The following is a 21,131-nucleotide window of genomic DNA, read 5'->3' on the forward strand; positions in this document are numbered from 1 at the left end:
CCACTATGTCACCCAGCCGCATTTAATAATTACCTAGCCGTGTGGCCTTGGGCAAGCCACTTAACCCCATTTGCCTTGCAAAAAAAAGTTAAGACTATTTCTTAGAAATGTTAAAGGATAAAAAAAGGTTAGATAACTTAAGAGATGAAATCAATATACAAGTTCTATTTGGAATAGATGATATTAAAACCAAAACTACATGGAGTAATTTTATATAATACTGACTAGCTGAACTAAGCCATAGACACTTGCCCAATTCCCAAATGAGAGGTAGTAAGATATTTGTAAAATGGCTGGAAAAGGATATAAGTTCGGCACAACAGCTAAAAACTGATCAGCCCTTACAAAGGTCAAACTCCCAGAGTTAAAGTGACCTTGCAGTCCATCTTGTTAGTTACAAAGTCTCAGATTTAACAACTCCAAATAAGGACCAAAATCTGCTAACTTTTTTTCTAATTATCCTCTCTCTCCTCCCCTTTGAAGGTACTCTTAGAGCTTAGAATTTCCTAAAAAATATTTAAGTCTCAAATCAAACACTATATTCTTGATAAAAGGCTAACAGAATACAAATTGATTATTTCTCTTTATTTCTAGTATTAGAACTTAAGAACTGACCAAGAGATTTGGGCTCAATTTCAAACCTTTCTAAAAAATAGAGGCATCCAAAAAACAAAAACAAAACACTGAAGGTACCTTTAAACCAGAGTTCCTTATTACTAAATATGTTGCAGCTAGAATCAAAGCACCCACTTAAGGATGTTGAATGGGATTCATACATTAGCTAATGGGTGGTCAGACTAGATTTAAGTGCCTCTCCTATCTCTCAGAGAGTCTGATTTACTTTTAAAAAGAGAAGAATTGTTCTACTATACCACTCTGCCCAGGCACAAATGCATGCATTTTTTCATTGTTCCAAGTGAGAAATCCCAAAGAATCTACAATTTAGAAAATACATTTAAAGGAAGATAAGATAGTGGACCAAGACATGGGAGCCCTGGCAGGCTATAGTCAACATAAGGATTAAAAATAATAAGGATTTCCTCAACCCCACACATATAAAATCAATCTCATTTTATAGTTCCTCAAACTTTTCTCTTGTAAGTTAACTGGCCCACAGAGAGCGAAAAAACTTGTCTGAGATCAGTAGCTCCATGATCTCTAATTAAGATACCTGGTACCTGACCCAAATACTTAAAATACTTTTCCTAACCAATTCAATGATGATTAGAGAATACTTGACTGGGACCAATGGATTTACACTCCTATCTCTTCCACCTGCTAAAAAGAGAAAAACTAAATTAACTCAATTTACCATAACCAGTAAAATCATACTCTTGACATTCATTTTCATTCAGTCACTATTGCAGAACTTGCTTGAAATATTAGTTTTACAATTTCTTATTTTGAAGAACAAAAAAACTTCAAGCATAATTTTTTTTTTTAATGAGCACAAGTCTAAATTTCAGACAAATTTATACCTGGAATCAATTAAAAAAAAAATAAGGTCAAACTATAGACAGGGGGGTGTTCTTAATCTACTGGTCATTAATTTTTAAAAAAATATTTCAAAAGCTACATTTCAACATAATTAGTTTCCTTTGTAGTTCTTCCTATGTGTTTTATTTTATATATTTTAAACACTGTTCTGAGGAATCTATAGGTTTCACTAGTCTGCCACACAAGTCAATGTCACAAAAAGGATTAAGAACTCTTGAAAGTCTAAACAAAGTCATCCCAGATAATATCTGAAACGGGATGAAGAAAATTCTTTTAACATTTTAGCAAATCTTCAGTAAAATCTTCAGTTATATAAATATAAGGTAAAATGCTGACATGAACCCTGGTCACCTAAACAGTTTAAATAGTTTAAAATTTTGTTCAGAAATATTTTAACATGAATACTCACATAAGGAACTTTAAACCAATCCACAGAAATAGATTCCCAACAATCTTCCACTATCATTTGTAATGAACCCAGTCTTATATCTTAAGAATTTACTTTTTACTGCATTCTATTCCAATATAGATTCCTTTTGTACTTTTCATTAATTGAAATTTTAAATTCAAATCTCTATGCCTGTAAGCTTTACTTTAAATTTTCATTGAACAGTCGTTTCATGAGGCCAACTACAAGTTCTGTTTTGGTTTTTGTTTTTATTTTTTTAATAAAGCATCATTTATATTATAGGAAATAGTATAGAACTATTTACAGGTATGGACTGACCTTCAGGGTATCTAGTTTAGTCTTAACTCTGCCACTAATAATTGTCCGTGAGCACTATTTCACTGACCTGAGCCTGTTTCTTTCTCTGCAAATAGGGAGTTATGGTTTATTAACCTAAGTCTCAAATGTCTCATGCAGCTCTAAACTCCTAAGATTCCATGCCCACATAGGACTACTAAGATACACATCAACCTGAATAAGAGAATGCAAAAATTAAAGACAATAATTATATAAAAGTAATTTTCATCTAAACTGAACTGCTTTACATTAGAGCAGATTCGTTTGAATTATCAGACTTTCTGATATCATTCAACATTTATTAAATGACTAATAGAATGATGTCTAATTATAAGTTGAGGGAACTACAAAAGACAAGACAATCTCTGCCCTGAAGGTGCTGACGGTAGGGGTTCTAAGAAAAATGTGCATAAAAAAGTAATACAAATTTGAATGTTTTAAAGTACCTAATTAAAAGTACAAAAAGCTAGAGAAATCAAATGATATAAAAATGACTTCCAGGTAGGACTATCAGGAAAAAAATTTCTTTAAGAATGGACAGGCAAGGCAGCTAGGCGGCAAAGTAGATAGAGCACCTGCCCTGGAATCAGGAGTACCTGGGTTCAAATCTGGTCTCAGACACTTAATAATTACCTAGCCGTGTGGCCTTGGGCAAGCCACTTAACCCCATTTGCCTTGCAAAAACCTAAAAAAAAAAAAATTACAAAAAAAAGAAGAGATAGCTAGGTTGTACAGTGGATAGAGTACCTTGGAGCCTTGGAGTCAGGAAGACCTGAGTTCAAATTAGACCTCAGATATTTAATTATTACCTAGTTGTGTGACCTTGGGCAAGACAGCCCCATTGCCTTGCAAAAAAAAAAGAATTAAAAAAAGGGAAATTAGTAGTCATTCCCATTCTAAAAGAAAGTCAATTGGTTACTTTGTTGAATATTCAAGGCAGTTAACCTGAAATTTTTAAATGATGGAGAAAGAAAAATTTCATACTAGCTTATGTTAGATCAAAAAAACAAATGCACTACCAAAAAAAATTATTTATTCCAAATAAATAACAAAGTAGTATAGTGGAAGACTGACAGACTTGGGAGTCAGGAAGACCTGGTTTTAAATCTCACTTCAGAAATAGCTGTGTGTTTCTGGGCAAGTCACTTAACCTCTGAAGCTCAGTTTCTTCATTTGTAGAATAGGAATATCAACAGTACCTATCTCACAGGGTTCTTGTTAGGATCACATTGAGACTATATGTAAAAACTAAGCAAATCTTAAATGTTACCATAATTAACATTTAATATTATCTATGGCTACCACTTCCATTAGTAAGATAAAGTTGATTATATTGCAAAGACAATCAAAATGAAAATAAACTCTCATCCCTCTTTCCGAGATCTAGTAAAACAGAGTTCTTCATTTATGTTCAGTACATCCCATTTAAATAACATCTATCTGTCCTTCTCTTCCCCTATATTTTTAAGTAAAAGATGAAAAACACATGGGGAAAGTAGCCACCTTGAAGTAGTTATGATCCAATGTCACATCAAAAAAAGGTGCTGAAAAGGAACAAAGTGTGAAGCACACTTCTGTACCTATAATTTTTCTGTTAACAGGTTCACCTACTGAGAAGTTTATTATTATTCAATCTAATATTTTAAGAGGCATTTATAAACCTTTTGATTTCAAAGAAAGGCAAGAAAATAAAATTAGTAATTAACCTTACGTTCTTTAAAAATTGCTAGATGAGTTTGGAAACTATTGCACAAGTATAATGTTTTTCCATTTTAAATGCAATTATACATTCTTTCAGTCTCAGAAATACTCTACTCTTTAACATCCCCAATTCAGTGGCTTTGGATTGCGCGTGATTAACTTTTCTTGAGCATTTGGTGTTTACTGCATATTTATGCAATAACCTGTACAGATGCAGCGCCCCTAGCGAAAGTTAAGATTAAACAACATTTCACGGGTTTCCAAAAGACATTGTCAAGAGGCACAGGATTAACTTTTGTCGCTTAACTACTTACTTTAAAGATCTGTTCATCTTAGTTTCAAGAAAAAAAAGTTTCCTCCTTATACAACGACCAAAAAACCACCATTGAATTCTAATTCCACTTCAACTAGTGATCAATATTCAAAAATAGATCTAACGTCAAATTCCAAAGACTTTGGGAATCAAGGCAATAGGGGTCGCGAATCCGTTCAGCATTTAAGTACCCCGGGGGCGAGACGGCCGGGGCTCCGGGTGCCCAGGACCACGGAGCATCTCCGCAGGCCATGCTTCCCCTCCCCCGCCTCTCCGGTGCCTTCCCCAGAAGGTGTGGGAAAGCTGCCTGGGAGGGCTCCGCATCGCACCTCGGTGGCGTGGGGTTCCACCGGCAGACTCTAGGGGGCACCAGTCCCCCGGTGCCCCCTCCCCCCGGCCCCGCGAGCAGCTGCGGGCCGTCGTCGGGGGGCCCCGGCCCCGGCCCCGCGGCAGCCGCCTCCCGGGCCAGAAGCTCCTCCTCCCCGAGGCGCCGGAGGCCGGCGGCGAGCCCCGAGGCTCGGCCCCGGCGGGGCCCGCTCACACACGCACATAAAGGCCGGGACTCACAATGGGGGCCGCCGCGCCGTCGCTCGGCCGAGGCTGCGCCGCGGGGGGGGCTGCAGGCGGCTCCCGGGCCTGGGGACGGACACGAGCAACGTGACCGCGGGTCGAGGGGCGCGAGGAGGCCGCGGGCGGGGCGGGGGCGGCCGGGCCTCGCTCCCTCCCCGAGGGCGCCCCCCCGCCCCCGCGCCCTCCGCTCCGGGAGGGGGAGGCCAGAGCCCCGACGCCGGGCGGGCGGAGCGGGCGGCTTCCGAGGGGGGCCCGGGCCGCCCGCCCCGGCACTTGCCCCCGGCCCGGGGCCGGCCCCCCCTGCAGTCGGCGGCCGGCGGCGCGGCCTCCCCGTCCGCCATTAGAGACCCAGGCAGACAATACGGGCGACGCAGGAGCGTCGCAGGGCAGCGCCCGCCGGGCGCCCCGGGAGGACGGGGCAGCCCCCGACAACGCCGCCCGGGGCCGGGGGCGCGCCGGGCCCGGCCGCCGCCGCCCCCACCCCCCCCCGCGGAAACAGAGACGGGAAGGAAAAATACCCCCGGCCTCCGCCGAGCGCCCCGACTGCCCGGCCCGCGGGGCCGCCCCCTCCGCGGCCTCGGCCCGCCGGCCCGGCCCGGCCCTGCCCCTCGCTCCGCCTCGGCCGCCGCGCCGCGCTCCGGCGGGGGCCCCGGCCCCGAGGGGAGGCGAGGGAGCCCGGGGCAGCCCCCGCGGCCCTCCGGGGCACCGAGCCCGGGGAGGTGGGAGGCTCCTCCGGCGGCTCCGCCGTCTCCGCCTCCCCCCCCCCCAGGCGGCGCTGCCCCCCGGCCGCCCCCACCCCCGGCGGCCCGGGCGGGGGGCGATCCTCACCCGGTTCTGGCTGCGGCTCCGCGGAACGAACCTCCCCTCCCCCGCCCCACCCCCCTCCGGTGAGACGCACAACTCCACTCGGTCCAGTCCCGGGCTGAGCGCTGGCGAGGAGGAGGAGGAGGCGGCACAATCGGGCCCCGCGAGGCCCCGCCCCCCCGGGCGCGGACTGGCTGCCGGGAGACACGGGCGGGGGTGTTTAGAACGCGCCGATTGGCCGGCGGGATGATCTTTCACCGTCCCGCCTTCGCGGGGTGGTCTAAAAGGGTGTCCGTCAAAGCCTGGCCACGCCCCCGCCCCCCCCTCCGCTCTTCCCCCTCTCCCCCGCCCCCTCCCCCATCCTCCCTCCCTCTCTCCCTCCCTCCCTCCCTCCCTCCCTCCCTCCCCACCCCGACCCTCCTCCGTTGGGCCTCGCTGCTTATGGCCAATGCGAATGTGGTTGCCCACTACGGGCAGCCGGTGGGTGCCGCCCGGGGCACACAGGAGCTGTGGCAGATGGGAAAGCCATTCCCTCTGCGTCCAGGCCTGGGCACACCGGGCCTGGGGAAGCGACTGCAGCAGCCGGAGCACTCTCCCTACCGGAATGGCCGGGGAAAGGCACCCATCGCCCAGATGCCCCCAAACTCTCTTCCCCACCCCCACGCCAGGTTCCCCCCTCGCCCTCGGAGAAGGGGCAGGAAGTAGACGGGAGCTGACGGCGGGTGCCAGGCTCCGGGGCGGGCAGGGGCCAAGCTCTTCAAGCCTCTTGAGGGAAGGGGAGCTTCACTCGTGCTCACTCTCTTCCCCCTTTGGGGAATACCCTCCCTTCCCTCCCCCTCGCCATGGCTGCGGGAGGAGGAGACGGCGTCCTCCATTTTGTCGGAAGCTGCCGTGGGGAGCGGGGGGCCCATTCAGAAGCGCGCCCGGGGGCGCCGGGGGCCCCGTCCCCAGCGGAGCCCCGGCCCGGGCCCTCTGCCTGTGGGGGCGCCCTGCGCCTGGAGGTGCGAGGCGAGGGGCGCCGCGGAGGGCGGTGAGGGACGGAGGCGCTCCTCCCCGCCTCCAGCCGCCAAAATGGAGGAAGCCGCGGACTCCCCCGGAGCCCGGCGCCCCGCCTGGGCCGCCCGCGGCCTCCCCGCCCCCCGCGGCCGCCTCAACGGCCTCCGCCGCGCGGGGCGTCCGCCTGCCCGGCCCGCCCGGCCCGCCCGGCCCCGCGCCCGCCCGGCCCGGCCCGCCCGGCCCCGCGCCCGCGGGGCGTCCGTCCGAGGCCGGCCGGGCCGCGCCGCCGTGCCCGCGGGAGGAGCGTCGGCGCGGGCGGCCCGGCGCGGCCCGGGGGCTGGAAACGAAGCTTGAGCGGCCCAGGGGGGCGCGGGAGGCCGCCCCGCCTCGAGGCCGCGGAGCACGAAGATCCCCTGAGGGGCGCCCGGGCCCTCCCGATGGCTGCGGCGCCGGAGCTGGGGGCCAAACGATACGGGCCGCCCCAAAAGGCAGCCCGGCCGCCCTCCTGGGGCTTGAGGCCCTGAGCCAGAATCCTCTTTTTTTGTTCCTTAATAAAATAACCACCGGGTGTGTGACCCTGGGCAAGTCACTTCTCTCACCCTTCATTTCCTCATCTGTAAATGCCAAAGAGAATGGCGCCCACTTTACGGGATTCACTGAGCTTAGGGGTAAAAGAAGTGTGCACTCAAGACTATAGAAATGTTAACTAATACTATGACCAGCTTTTGTCTGAGCCGCTCACACCTTTCCACTCTTCCTTCTTACACCTGACTTCCCAAGACTCACTCCTCAATCCAGGAACACCGGGGCTGTTGGGCCACCGGGGCTGTTCCGCCACCAGGACAGACCTTTTGGCCACGAGCAGCTTTCTGGCGGTCCAAGGTGCCTGGAATGTTTTCCCTCCTGCTGGAAGAACTGATCTCCCTAGCTTCCTTTAGATCCCAACCAAAATGGCACTTCCTCTAGTAAAGCCTTACCCAAACCCTCAGTTTCTCTTCCCTCTCTTTATTTCCCATGTATCCTTTATATAGCTTACTTGGCATATATTTGTTTGCCTGTTCTATCACCATCCCCAAATGTTTATTGAATTTAAATGAACCATCAAATTGGACTTTTGCTAATTAGTTTATGGAAATATTCTCAATAGGATTCTTTTTTATTCCTTAGTTGCATTCAAGCCTAAAAATCTTGATGATATTAATATGATATTGAAATGTATATATTTGCTATATTCTGTTCTGATAAGCCTGCTATCACCAGTCATCACAAAAGTTCCCTTCCCCAACCCCATCCTCATTACTTGAAGTAAATGAATTAACCAAAAGTTGAAGCAAAATTATAATAAAGGTAGAAAATGACACCATCCTTCGTTGGTAATAGCCAACAATCCTCTGAATTTAGAGTGAGAGGGTCTGATAAGAAAACATTTGGAATAGAATTTCTCAAAGATCTGAATAGGTACCTTAGATACAGCTACCATATGCTGTTGGGTTTTAAGCATGTAATTTAAACTTCTCTCCTTCACAAGCTTCCTTATCACAGTCCAAGACTGGAATAGTAAAAGAAAATAATATACTATTTGAATTGAAAAGGATATGAGACATAAGGTCCAGTTCTAATTACCCATGAATACCCTTTACAGACATGGCATCAAGAAGCCTAGAAAAATATACAAATGAAAGAGGAAGTTTTCATATAATGTTGAATATCAAATTTAGTTACTTTAAATTTTATATGAGTCAATCACTGGAGGGCTTACAAAAGCATACCAAGTGTGATAGCTATGAGACAGAAACTTGAAAATTAGTATTGCTTATTACCCTTTTTCAAAGTCTTTATCCCATATTTTCTCATTAAAATAAAAGTAAACTTGTGTATACTCTCTCTCTCTCTCTCTCTCTCTCTCTCTCTCTCTCTCTCTCCATATATATATATATATATATATATATATATATATATATATATATATAGCTCATTTGAAAATGAAATGCTGGATGGATTTCAGAAAAAACTGGAAAGATTTACATGAACTGATATTAAGTGGGCAGAACCAGGGGAACACCATACACAGTAACAGCAACATTGTACGATGATCAACTATCATAGACTTAGTTCTTTTCAGCAATAGAATGATCTAAGACAATTCCAAAAGACTCATGATGGAAAATGCTGTCCACGTCCAGAGAAATAACTGATATAGAGTTTGAGTGCAGATAAAAGCATACTATTTTTCACTTGTTTTCTAATGGTTTTTCCTTTTATTCTAGTTTCATCTTTCACAATATGATTTGTCATAATAGATTTAATATTATTGCACATGTATAATCTATATTAGATTGTTTGACATCTTGAGAGGGGGAGGATAAGGAGGGTGGTAGAGAAAAGAATTTGGAATTCAAAATCTCAATGAAAATTATCTTTAGTAATAATATAAAATAAATAAATCTAGATCCTTCACTAAAAAAAGAGAAAATTATCTTTATATGAATTAGGAAAAAATACTATTTACACTAGAAAAAAAATGAAATGCTCAATACCATAAGGAAATTTTGTACCATGCATCAAAGATATATTCTTAGTGAGATGAGCAGAACCAGAAAAGCACTGTACACCCTAACAGCAACACGGGGGTGATGATCAACCTTGATGGACTTGCTCATTCCATCAGTGCAACAATCAGGGACAATTTGGGGCTCTCTGCAATGGAGAATACCATCTGTCTGTATCCAGATAAAGAACCGTAGAGTTTGAACAAAGTTCAAGGACTATTCCCTTTAATTTAGGAAAAAAACAAATATCTTATTGTCTGAACTTGTTATCTCTTATACTTTTTGTTTCTTCCTTAAGGGTATAATTTCTCTCCCATCACACTCAATTTGGATCAATGTACAACATGGAAACAATGTAAAGACTGACCAATTGCTTGGGGGGGGGGGGTAAGATTGGGGGAAAATTGTAAAACTCAAAATCTTTGAAGAAGAAAATAAAATAAAAGATATATTCTTAAAACAAGACTAAAGGAACTGTCTTCCAACTATACTGATATTCAAAAGTTTAATCTTTTGGAAAGCAGTTCATTTGTTTTTCACAATTGTCTGGATGGTATGTCTGTAAGAAGCAGTTTCTAAAATATTACAGATAGTATTTAAACCATATTTCACTTTCAAAGTCAAAATTAAAACTGAAAAGGCAAAAATAAGTCGTCTTTGCACAAGCATATAACATGTAATTCATAAGTTAGCATAGTGATTCATAAATAAGGGAGAATAATATTCCACCTAATTACCTAAGAATGCATCACTTGGAAACCCAAGAAAGAAGAAACTAGAAAAATCACCTTGGCTAGGGGCATTCTCTCCAGCTAAAATGTTTCCTTCCTCTGCTGGAACAACTGACTTCCTAGCTTCCTTCAGATCCCAACTAAAATGCCACTTCCTATAGTAAATGATAAAAAGAGTTAAACCCAGAAAATTGTTCAATCATTAAAATTAATGACATTTTGACAACAAACATTAAACATTTAGCACATATAAGACATTAGGGATGCAAAAGTTATTATTAGGCATGTAAAAATAGAAATGAAAAGTAATTTTTCCTTAGATCCAGATCTGACCACGTACTCCTCTCAACCAACTCCAGTGACTTTCTATTTCTCTAGGATCAAGTATATAAACATTTCTGTTTAGCAGTTAAAAACCCTATAAAACTTTCTAGCCTCAATGAATGTTGACTTTCCTTCCTATGGTCTAAAATCTAGTAAAATTAGCTTTTTCTTTCTGTGCCTCAATCATAACACCCTATCTCCTATCTTCCTACCTCTACCCTGGTTGCCCTCCATAGCTGGAGTACATTCCCTTCTGACTTTCCTCTTAGTTCTTTTAAATTTCCATTCAGGCACCATTTTTGCATGAATCCTTTCCTAATCACTCACTATACTTTGTATTTAAGTTCTGTGTGTGTGTGTGTTTATGTGTGTGGGGGCGTGCGTGCATGTATGTGAATTTATTAACTTTATCTGTACTATGTATATTTTATAAGTACTCATCTCCATTAGAATTTAAGCTCATTAAAGTAATAGCTAATAGCCATTTACATAGCATATTAAAGCTGGCAAAACACTTCACAAATATTTTCTCAGTTTATTCTCACAACAACCCTGTTATTACCCCAATTTAGAGATAGGAAAACTGAGTAAGATAGAAGCTAAACAGGATTTGAACTCGTATCTTCCTAACTCCAGGTCTCTCACTGTAATCCACTGCATCACAGCAGTGACCTTAACTATCTAGCTCTAAGTAGGAATGTTTGATTTTTTTTGATGTGCTAGGGCACACTGTTACATAGTAGGTACTAAATACTTATTGCTTGACAAACAAACACCCCTCATGAAAGAATGTGGAATCTAATAGGAGAGAAACATATACATGCATATATACATATCTATGTGATATATATATATATATATATATATATATATACACACACACACACACACACACACATCCATATGTGTGTGTATAAAGGCATGACCAGGGATAGCCCTAAGACATCTAATGATATAAAGTATAGACAGGCAATATGACTGAGTACTTCTCATTAAACATTCCATGATTGAGAACATCCTAGTGAAGTTGGTTCATTTGACCAAGTTGAAGAGTGGTACCTTTATTCTCTTGCCTCTGAAAAAACCTGATTTCCTCTGGCATTTACTGAGTTATGATGTGTTATTGAATTTAGACAGTGAAAATGTATGGAAACCCTTGAATATGAGTCTATAAAAGGAAGCCAAATCTGCCAGAGATCAGAGAACCAGAGGAAAGTGTATGGTAGCATATGAGTATACACTCACACACTATGTGCTGGGTTTCCTAAAATTTAAATCCCTCAACTCCAGAGGGTTGACAGTAGTCATGGATAACAGTAGAAAAATGGCCAAGGAGTTCCTGGATCCATGAGGAGCCATGTGGCCTAAGAAATGGAAACAACCCAGAGCAGCAATGAACTGATTAGAGTTCCTGGACCAGTCAGTAAAAGAGAGGAGAGAGAATTTCCTGGACAAGATAAAAGTTCTGAGTATCCAAAAGAGAAGAGAGGCAAGCTCCAGAGAGCACCAAAGACCTCAAACATTAAGTGAAAGAATCAATCAATAAGCATTTATTAGTGCCTACTAGTGACATGAATCATGGCCTGCACTTATAATCATGAAATATGCAGACTCTACAGACGCTACAAGTACAGTGGAAATGAGAGTTGATCCTAACAACACCAAATATAAAACTTCTTGGAGTGAAAAACAACAGTTGTTAAAACCAAGATAACACCATGGATCTCTAAGGGAGTACCACACAGAGAAAGACCTCTTCCATTCTGAGAGTCTGGCAAATGGGATTACCAAAGGGGAATGACAGCTGCCTTCACTATCATCTACTGTGAGTCCTGTTTTTATATGAGGTAAAATTAGTGCTATCCTATATCAAATAATAGATTGTTAGCTGAGTCTTTGCATGGTTGATAAAGGCTCTTTTAAAAATCTATAGAGATGTGAGCTGTAACCTATTTGGACCTCATTGGTGGAGAATTACTCTTATTCTCCTGAGGGGTGGAGTTGGTGAGAGGAGAGATCTTTGGGTTTCAAGCTTTCAACTTTGAGAGAGAACACACCAAATTCCAGGAAAGAATCTTAACAGATTGCCAACTCCTTGAGGGTGTGTGTGTTGTTATTGCTGTTCAGCTGTGTCTGATTCTTTGTGACCTCATCTGGGGTCTTCTTAGCAAAGATACTAGAGAGGTTTGACATTTCATTCTCCAGTCAGTTTTACAGATGAGGAAACTGGGGCAAATGGGGTTAAAAGTGACTTGTCCAGGATCACTTAGCTAAGAAGTGCTTGAGCTCGGACTTGAATTCAAGAAGATGAGCCTTACTGACCCCAGACCCTCTCTTAACAAACTTAATGGGGGCAGCTAGGTGGTACAATAGATAGAGTAGAGAAGCTGGAGTCAGGAGGACCTGACTTCAAATATGACCTCAGGCACACTAGCTTAACCCAATTGCAAAAAAAAAAATCAAAAAACCCAAACTAAATTTAATGTATGGAATGCATGGACACTTAAAAATTATTGACTAAGAGATCCCTAGAAAGATAAAGAGACTTCAGGAAGAAGCTGCCATGGAGAAGAGCTGTCCCATCTCCATTTTGCTCCACTAGAAATGTCGGGGTGTTTCCCTATGGCTGAGGTTGGGATCTCTATTTTAGTTGAGATGTCTTGTTCCCAGTGGGAAAGTGGATGCAGTGTATGTATTATCTGGTATATCCAAATACCTCCTCTGATTTCTATCTGCTATCAGCTTGAATAACTGTGTTTATTGTCTACTTATTATATATGATGGTCTTTGTCTAACTGGTTGTTGGTATTGGATTAGCCCAGTTTTCCACAGGAAACTCTGTTCTGTTGAGAGTGCAAATTGGGAAAGTAGCTTTAAGCTCTAAATTATTTGGCCAAGACTAATAATATTTATGAGGTCTAAGAAATATAATTCTGGGCTGTGACTTCTCTCTGAAAAGAGCAAAGTGACCAGTCTTAAGGTCTCAGTCTCTTGCTCCTATCTTGACAGAAAACAGTCTCCCTTGAAGAATAGGCAGAGGAGACTAAAGATATCTACTCAGGCCTCCTTGCAAACCATATCTAGACAGACTCATATGGGCAAACACCTTACAGAGTTGTATCTGCTGTTCCCTAGGGACACACTCAGTGGAAACAAAATGAACCAAATTCTGAGGTTGCCAGGGGAGATATCGTGTAAGAGCATAAGCCAGTAATGTATGTAGGCAGCCCCAGAGATTGAATTAAGTCCACAGAAGTTTAGAATTGAAGGTGGGGGGGGAGGGGCAAGCCAGGCCATGGATTACATAAGTAACTCTATGGTAAGTATAAACGACAGGTCTAAGCAAACTGCTAGTGAGGAGAGACACATCACTTTCCTTTACCACAGTGGGTGGTAGTCCTTCAGTAAAATCTTCATAGAGGAGGTAGCGCCAGAGTTAAAGATAGGGCTAAAATAGACAAAGATTGGAGGAAGGCACAAAAACAGGACAGTAAAGGAAAAGGAAAATGAGAGCCTTGAAATAGAATGTTGATGAAAAAGGTAACTGGACACTAGATTGTGCATTATAGTCTAACCTTTAATTGCTTAAAGTCTTACATTGCATCTTTATTCTACCCAGACAAACATAATTAGCTTCATATATAAGGAATACCTGACAGATGAAAGAGCAATGAAAAGGGAATAGAGACTGGAGGCATATTTCCATAAATATGGTTGGGGAAAAAAAACACAAATACCAAAAAAAATGGGTAGTGAATCTGAACTATTTTCTAGTACATTTTTTCTTTTAACAATTAATAATTACCTAGCTGTATGACCTTAGGCAAGTCACTTAACCCCATTACCTTGCAAAAAAACTGCTTGGAAAAGCACCCTTTCAGAAATTAAGTTTAAACCAGCATCTTAATCCATATTCTACAGTAAACTCCTATGAATAGATGATCTAAATAGGAAAAGTTAAATTATAAAATATTAGAGAAAACTGGAAATGCTTAACTATGGGGACAATTATTTAACTAAAGAGAGAAGTAATTACAAAAGTCAAAATGGGCAATATTGATTTCTTGAAATTGAAAAGCTAAAATCAGAAGAGAAGCAGAAGATAGAGCAGCAATTAACTAGTTGAAGAGAAAAAACTTCACATTTCCAATATCTAAGACATATGAAGAATTGATGTATGTAATTGAAGTATGTAAGACCAAGAGTCATTCTCAATAGATAAGTAGTCAAAGGAGATGATCAATTTTCATTTTTCTTTATAAATATTTATTTTGTTAAATATTTCCCAATCACATGTAAAAAACTTTAACATGCGTTTTTCAAAAATTTGTATTATGAACAAATCAAATATATGAAAAAATGTTTCAAGTACTGATATGAAAAGTACAAAATAAACAAATCTGAAGTTTTACTTCATACTCTTTAGATTGGAAATGATGATAAAAGACAAAAATAGTAAATGTTGAAAAAGCTGTCAAAAGACAGGCATATAAATGCTCTGTTGGTTGAACTGTGAATTGGCCTAATTATTTTAGAAAATCATTTGGAATTATACCAAAAAGTTTCACTAAACGGTACATAGCCCTTGACCCAGAGACTGCTCAGGCATGTACCCAAGAAGGCTAAAGATAGAAGGTTCTATATATATGTAGAAATATTAATAGCATGTTTTAATAACAAATAGCTAGAAATAAAGCAAGTGTCCACCAACTTGGGACATGGATGCATAAATTGTTCCATATGAATGTATTAGAATGGTATTACACAGGGGTGGCTAGGTGGCACAGTGGATAGAGCACCAGTCCTGGAGTCAGGAGTACCTGAGTTCAAATCTGACTTCAGACACTTAATGATTATCTAGCTGTGTGGCCTTGAGCAAGCCACTTCACCCCATTTGCCTTGCAAAAACCTTTAAAAAAAAAAAAGAATAGTGTTACACAGTAAGAAAATGGCAAATATGAACAATTCAGAGATATCTTGAGAAGAATTTGTATGACCCAATTAAGAGGGAAATACATAAAACCAAGAGAACAATTTATATGATAATCATAACAATGTGAAGAAAACAATATCAAAAGACTTAGGGGAGGTAAAAGGGAAGTAGAGAGGTAGAGAACCCAAAAGTAGAAAAGAAAAATAAATGCTTAATTGAAATGAAACAAAATAATTTTTTTTTTGCAAGGCAATGGGGTGAAGTGGCTTGCCCAAGGCCACACAGTTAGGTAATCATTAAGTGTCTGAGGCCGCATTTGAACTCAGGTACTCCTGACTCCAGGGCAGGTGCTCTAACCATTGCGCAACCTAGCCTCCCCCCAAATAAATTTTTTAAAGACTTCAGAAAAGTGATAATGAATCAGTACTCCTGACATCCTAGAGAGGTGGCAGACTAGATAGACAGAATGAGGTACTCATTTTCAGGTATAGACAATGTGTGGATTTGTTTTGCTTAATTTTACTTATTAAAGGAAGAGTTCTATGGAAGAAACCACAAATTTCTTCCCTCTATTATTATCCTATTTTAACTGGCTTTCACAAGACAATGTATTTTGAAGGGACTAAATAATGAATTATATTGAAGGTCTAAATCAAGAGAAGCAAATTGAATGACTTTATAGTGACAATACCAGAAACTAGTAGTAATCAAAAAGTATTCTCAGTTTGAAAAAGTCACTCAAACTCCATTTGTAAATGCAGCTAAGAATCAACTCTGAAACTTAGAGTTTTACAGAAAAGAGAGGGCAAGTGATTTGCCCAGGGAATCACAAGTAGTATGTATCCACTGGGATCTGAACTGCAGGACTTCTGCAGCTGAGCTTTTTCTCTCTCTATCTACTATACTTATTCACCATTACTGGTAAAAGTCCAAGTCCAAGATATACATATATATATATATATATTTATATATATATATATATATATAATACATATATATATATGCATACACACATATATGTACTACCTATACAGATATATAAACACAAATGGGATGAAATCTAAATTAAGATCTCATTTAGTTCTGTGCAAATTATCCTTGCTGTTTTATGTTCATATTTGGAACAGTATAGAAAATGTTTACCAACCCTTTGCCTTGTTTATCATCTTACTAAAGACTATATGAAATCTATGGATATATCAAAAGTATTATTGACGAAAACATTAAGCAAGAAAGCTTTTGTAGATAATTTTCTATGGCAGACCACATCTTCACAAATATCTTCAGATAGAATATGCACTGTGCCCGAACTTTAACAACTTAAATCAATACTAAAACTTTTGGAAGACCTTATACAATTTGGCTATTTGTTGATTTGTTTTTAACTGGCTCAACAGGTTTACTAAATGTCTTCCATGCATTCCATACGTTAAAGTTATAAAAATTCTTATGGCAGATGCTACAATGAAGAGAACACTGTCCAATGAGCCTCTAACTTAGTCAGACACAACAGATGGAAAACCAGGATATTTTAATATGAGCCCTAACTCAACAGGAGGGGGACATTGGGCTAAGAAATTGTCAAACCACATCTGAATTATTGTGTTGGATTCTGGGCATTCTGTTTCAGGAAGGAGATAGACAAACTGGAGCATGACAGGAAGACAGGTAACAGAATGACAATATAATTTAAAAAAACATCATATGAGGATCAGTAGAAAAACATTTGGGAGATTTAAGAAGAGAGTTATTGGTATAGAAGGTGTATAATAACTGCCCGTCATGAAAGACAAGCATTCTTCTTGACCCAGGGCAGACTGACTGGAAGCAATGGGTGGAACAGGATCTTCTAGAGCAGACGTTCTTAACATCTTTTGTGTCATCCACCTCTTGGGCAGTCTAGTGAAATCTATGAACCTGTTCTCAGAATAATGTTACTAAATTATGGAAAGAAATGCTAAATTTCAGTCAATAATGAAAATATATATAAATTTTTCCCATCCAAGTTCACAGACTTCTCTGAAATTCATGCATGAACTTGTTGGGGACCTGTAGATAGAAAATTGAGAATTCCTATTCTAGAGGTGGTATGTACTCCATACAGGAGATCTGAAGGCAGATTACTTGTCAGCAACATCATATATGGAATTATTGGTGTAGTAAGAGTTGAAAGCATTTACCAAATGTTTACCATAAGCCAAGCACAGAATTATCAATACAAGCGAAAAAGATGGTCTCCTTCAAGGAGCTGCTATTCAAATGTGGGAAGGCAGTGCACAAAACAGAGTAGAGATGGAGGGGAGGAAGGGGGAAGGGCATGTACCTGTCAGGGAGACACAGTATTGAAGTTTAGAAAATCAGAAGAACCAGGAAAAGAATTAAGGTTATCTGTATGGCACCCCTCCCCCTAAATTGAGGCCTCAGGAGAAATTCCCCAAAGGGAGCAGGGGACCAGCTTGGCTAAGGGATGTTTCTGGGTGAGACAGCAGCTGAGTCACAATGAAAAAGCCCCAAAAGTCTAAAGAAGAGTCAAGGAGGGACTAGCCAGCTTTGAGGTGCCTTCCAAATCTTAATATAAAACCAGGGGTCAATTAAACTTCAAATTACTTCCAGCCCACCTAAAGGAAGTAATAAAATGCTATGTCCATCAGCTCTAGACTAAGTGTAAAATGTTTCTAATTGATGTTAGAAATTCTATATTGGGGCCTGAATAAAATCAGGAGTCAGTACAGAACCCAGGAGAAATTGGTACAAATTTGGGGAAACACTGGCTAAATGCTAGAGAAAGAATGTAGGGGAAGGGTAGGACGGAGCCTCAGGATTCAGGTTCATTCTCTACCCCTCTCCCTAATCCTGACAAGAAAGGGGGGGGGGTGTCCGATAAACTTCAGAGTCCTGAGGATTTTTCATCTAACTGTGTCCCGGAATAATTTCCATGCAATGTTTAAATTAAGAAACAAGGACGGTCTGAATCTGAATGCAGATTCCAAACTGTCTCTACCAAGAGCCTCTCTAAGGAAGAGGCTACTCCATATCTGAAGGAAGCCTCTTGAAGACTCTAGCAAAAGGATTTCCAGGAATTGTGAGTTATCCTTTGCCATATGTGCTCATTAAGCATGAACCCCTTTCCCCTGAACTCTAGGCCTGGTGTGAAACAGTATTCCAGATTTTGGGGGAATGTGTTGTACCAAATATACTGTCATAGTAAATTATTCCTTTCTAAAAGACAATTAGGTCTGGTTAATTGATAATCAACCCAGAATCATGATGGAAAACACACCAATGGGGACCCATGAACTGTATGTATTAAAAAATACACCCTTCCAAACCTCTTAGGGTTACCCCTCCAGCCCTAAGGGGAGACACAAGAGCCAGCCCTACTCTGGGAACAGGAAGTTGGGATAGCCACAGAGTGAATGGGAGTTGGGATAGTAGCCCTAGAACAAATCCAATGATCTCTGATTGATTCCCAAGGTGGTTGTTCCAAATCTCCTTTCTGCTCATCCCCAGTCTCAGAACAGTCACCGTGACTCTCATATTTTACTGACAATCCTAAATTAATAGATTCAAAAATGAAAAGAACCTAGAAGACCCTTGATTCTAGACCCCCTAATTTTACAGTTGAGGAGCAAGTGAGAAGACTTGTCCAAGATCACACTTGTTGGCATTAATATTAAATGGCAGATCTAGGATTTAAAGTCATGTCAGATGATCACAGGAATTGGAGAGGTTCAGCATGGAATAGAGGAGGTACACAAGAGCTACCTTCAAGAATCAGAAAGATCATAGACAAAGCTAGAAGAAATCTCAAAGATCATCTAGTCCAGGCCCCCTGTTTTCAAATAAAGATACTAAGGCTCAGAGAGGTTAAATGATGCCCAACATCCCACAACAGGATTTGAACCCAGGTTCCTCTTGACTCCAGAGTCAGTACTTTCCACTTTATCAAGCCATTGCTCAAATTAGGGGCATAAATTAAGAGCTCTTTCCTCCACTCCTCCAAACTTTTTCTCTAGTCCTTCGCTCCAGTCTCAGAAGATGAGCTGCCAAGGCTGACTACTATATAAACAGAAAGCCTCAGATATTATCTTTCAATATAGAAGAAGTGAAAAATTTGGCTTCTGGGAAAGCCAGGATGAGGTAGAATGGAAGTATGTTGAAGAAAGAGTGGAGCATACATAGACATTCTGTAACTGGTTCTGCTTGGCTATTAGGCACAGATGAGGCTCTATGTTAGGCCCTTCAAATTAGCTTATCAGCCTCAGTTTATTATCAGGCTGATAAGCTTTTGGTTTTTCAGTCATTTGTTTTTTGCCTCAATGTTCTTGGGAGAGCTCACAGTAACCAGTGAAGGGAACTGACTCTAAGACCCCATGAGTTCAAAAGATCTGAGGGCTCAGCATCCCAACATTCTGGACCACATCTATAGACAGTGCTGCATCAATGATCCCAAGACATGGAGGGAGTGGAGCCTCCCTCAGTTTCCTAGCTTTCTAGAATTCTGATCTTCAGTCACCCTATCATCAATAGCCTAAAGAACTCAAAACAAATATTCATCTAGCACAGATGCTGCCTTTGGATATGAATTTGATGAGATGCTCTATAAAGGAACTGAGCTAAACTGAGTCTATTTTTTCTGGAAACCAAAGTGGTGTAGGGGAGAGAATGTCCCTGGGTAGTGGGGAAAATGTTTATACTTTATTCTTACTACATATTTGAAGTAACTATCCCTTTGCCTAAAGAGTATAGTGGGAAAATTTTATACTTTATTCTTACTACATATTTGAAGTAAATATCCCTTTGCGTGGAAAAGATTTAGTGGGCCTGGCTCAGACAGAATGAGTCAGTGTTATGTATTTGATACAATTCCTATGATCATGTCCATTCTTCTCTATACTCTATACTCAAATAATTTCATCAATTACTTCCCTATTTATTGTTGTTGTTAAGTCATTTCAGTGGTGTCCATCTCTTCTTGACCCCATTTGAGGGGTTTTCTTGGCAAAGATAATGGAGACATTTGCCATTTCCTTCTTTGGTTCATGTTAGAAATTTGGAAACTGAGGCAAATAAGGTTTAGTGATTTGCCCAAGGTTACACAGTCTCTCAGGTCAGATTTGAACTCAGGAAGATGAATCTTCCTTACTCTAGATTCAACTCTCTATCCACTGGGTCACTTTTGCCCATTTCCACTTTCTTCAGCTGTGTAGTCCCTCCCTTTCTCCTTGCTCTTTCTGTGCCATCCACAAAAAATCTCAGATCACTCTTATTCTAAAAAAAAAAATTCATTTGACTCTCTTAATTCCTCAAATTATAATAAACATAATTGGGCAAGTTATACCATAATTAATTTGGTCAGTGTGCTCATCTTTGAAATCAAAGACCTATTATTCTAGAATATTCTGGAACTACCAGAAAGAGAAAACTATATTCAGTCACTCATTTAACAGAGAGAAGTCTAGCGAGAAAATAGAATGGAATTTAACATGGATAAGTATAGAGAAGAACCATAATTTTAATGTTGTGAGCTTTACATATGCTGTCATTTCAGTATATCAACTAACTCTCTGAACTTCATGTCACTGACACATTGGGTAGATGTACCACCTGTGCCTTCAAATCACTGATATAAATGTCAAGCGCAATTCCCTGGGACACTGTACTGGAGATCTTTACCAAGTTGACATCAATAATGACTAACCATCTAGCCCAAAATATCCCCATCTTGTTCCTGAGGAGAAAATAAGAGATTTTTTTTGTGAGTCTCTTAACCCCTGAAATTTACAGGATTCCCCAATCTACCAGTCAAAAAAAAAGCGTTTCAATCTGGCATTGCTCTTCATTAAAATCATGTAGGCAGTTAATAATTACTGTTTCTCTAATGTTCACCACCTTTCCCTTTAAAAACATGTTCTATTAATTGCCAGAACTGAAATCAAGCTCACTGATCTACAAGGTTTGAATATGT

General features: G+C 41.4%; 1 protein-coding gene across 2 annotated transcripts in view; it reads right to left on the bottom strand.

The window, feature by feature from the left end:
• The window catches only part of ZMYM2 (zinc finger MYM-type containing 2), a 103,431-nt gene extending 98,883 nt beyond the window's left edge, over positions 1 to 4,548 (bottom strand). For both annotated transcript variants that reach the window (XM_074216251.1, XM_074216250.1), the window contains exon 1: positions 4,258 to 4,548. In XM_074216251.1, the coding sequence (XP_074072352.1) occupies positions 4,258 to 4,274 (17 nt within the window). In that variant the 5' untranslated portion in view covers positions 4,275 to 4,548. The remainder of the gene's footprint in view (positions 1 to 4,257) is intronic.
• Positions 4,549 to 21,131: the final 16,583 nt, after the last annotated feature.

This window comes from Macrotis lagotis, chromosome 1 (assembly GCF_037893015.1).
Source record: "Macrotis lagotis isolate mMagLag1 chromosome 1, bilby.v1.9.chrom.fasta, whole genome shotgun sequence".
Taxonomy (NCBI): Eukaryota; Metazoa; Chordata; class Mammalia; order Peramelemorphia; family Peramelidae; genus Macrotis; species Macrotis lagotis.